The sequence below is a fragment of the Chiloscyllium plagiosum genome, chromosome 4 (genome assembly GCF_004010195.1).
Source record: "Chiloscyllium plagiosum isolate BGI_BamShark_2017 chromosome 4, ASM401019v2, whole genome shotgun sequence".
NCBI lineage: Eukaryota > Metazoa > Chordata > Chondrichthyes > Orectolobiformes > Hemiscylliidae > Chiloscyllium > Chiloscyllium plagiosum.
This window is the reverse complement of record NC_057713.1, coordinates 4,431,682-4,432,585: the sequence shown is the minus strand read 5'-3', so window position 1 is coordinate 4,432,585 and position 904 is coordinate 4,431,682. Positions and strand designations below refer to the sequence as shown.

The 904-nt window shown below is 58.3% G+C and overlaps 1 protein-coding gene across 2 annotated transcripts in view; it reads right to left on the bottom strand.

Moving 5' to 3' along the window:
* psma8 (proteasome 20S subunit alpha 8) overlaps positions 1-466 on the bottom strand; it is a 26,291-nt gene extending 25,825 nt beyond the window's left edge. The window contains exons 1-2 of one of the 2 annotated variants that reach the window (XM_043687623.1): positions 296-466; positions 123-164 (exon numbers count right to left, since the gene is read on the bottom strand). In XM_043687623.1, the coding sequence (XP_043543558.1) occupies positions 123-164; positions 296-355 (102 nt within the window). In that variant the 5' untranslated portion in view covers positions 356-466. Of the gene's footprint in view, positions 1-122; positions 165-253 lie in introns of both variants that reach the window. The other variant, XM_043687622.1, reaches the window with a different exon arrangement.
* Positions 467-904: the final 438 nt, after the last annotated feature.

The following is a 904-nucleotide window of genomic DNA, read 5'->3' as shown; positions in this document are numbered from 1 at the left end:
TGTGTGACGGGGTGGGGGGGTGTGTGAAGGGGTGGGGGGGGGGCAGTGCCGGCGGTTGGGGGTGAACACAGTCTCGGGAGGGTGCGAGTGGACACTTGACCCTGTGGTGGGGTGTGACTCACCGCTGTCGAGCCTTTCTTCACGGCCTCTTGTGCGTATTCCACTTGGAAGAGATGCCCACGGCGGTTGGGGGTGAACACAGTCTCGGGAGGGTGCGAGTGGACACTTGACCCTGTGGTGGGGTGTGACTCACCGCTGTCGAGCCTTTCTTCACGGCCTCTTGTGCGTATTCCACTTGGAAGAGATGCCCATCCGGAGAGAAGACGGTGATAGCTCGATCATACCTGGCCGCCATGGCTGCAGGCCGGAGACCAGATTATCCCCTCACCCTCAGCCAAAACCAGCCGTAACCGCCAGCGGCACGCACGCGCACAAACCCATGCGCCGGCAGCACGCACGCGCACAAACCCATGCGCCGGCAGCACGCACGCGCACAAACCCATGCGCCGGCAGAACGCGCACAAACCCATGCGCCGGCAATACGCACGCGTACAAACACATGCGCCGGCAGAACGCGCACAAACCCAACCGCCGGCAGAACGCGCGCGCACGAACCCAAACCCCGACAGTACGCACGCGCACAAACACAACCGCCGGCATCACGCATGCGAACAAACCCAATGTCCGTACCGCGCGCAAACTAAAAGGAACGTCCCCCACTACGCATGGTCAAAGGGGCGGAGCTGAGGCGGTTAGGCTTCACCAATTAAACAGGTTCTCCGGAGGGGGAGGAGGAATCATATCATTCCGTTATATTATTAACGCACAGCAACCATAATGAAAGTCCTATTATTAAAAGAGAGTTATTGTTATTCAATAATTTTCTTTTACTTCGCTTTGTAAA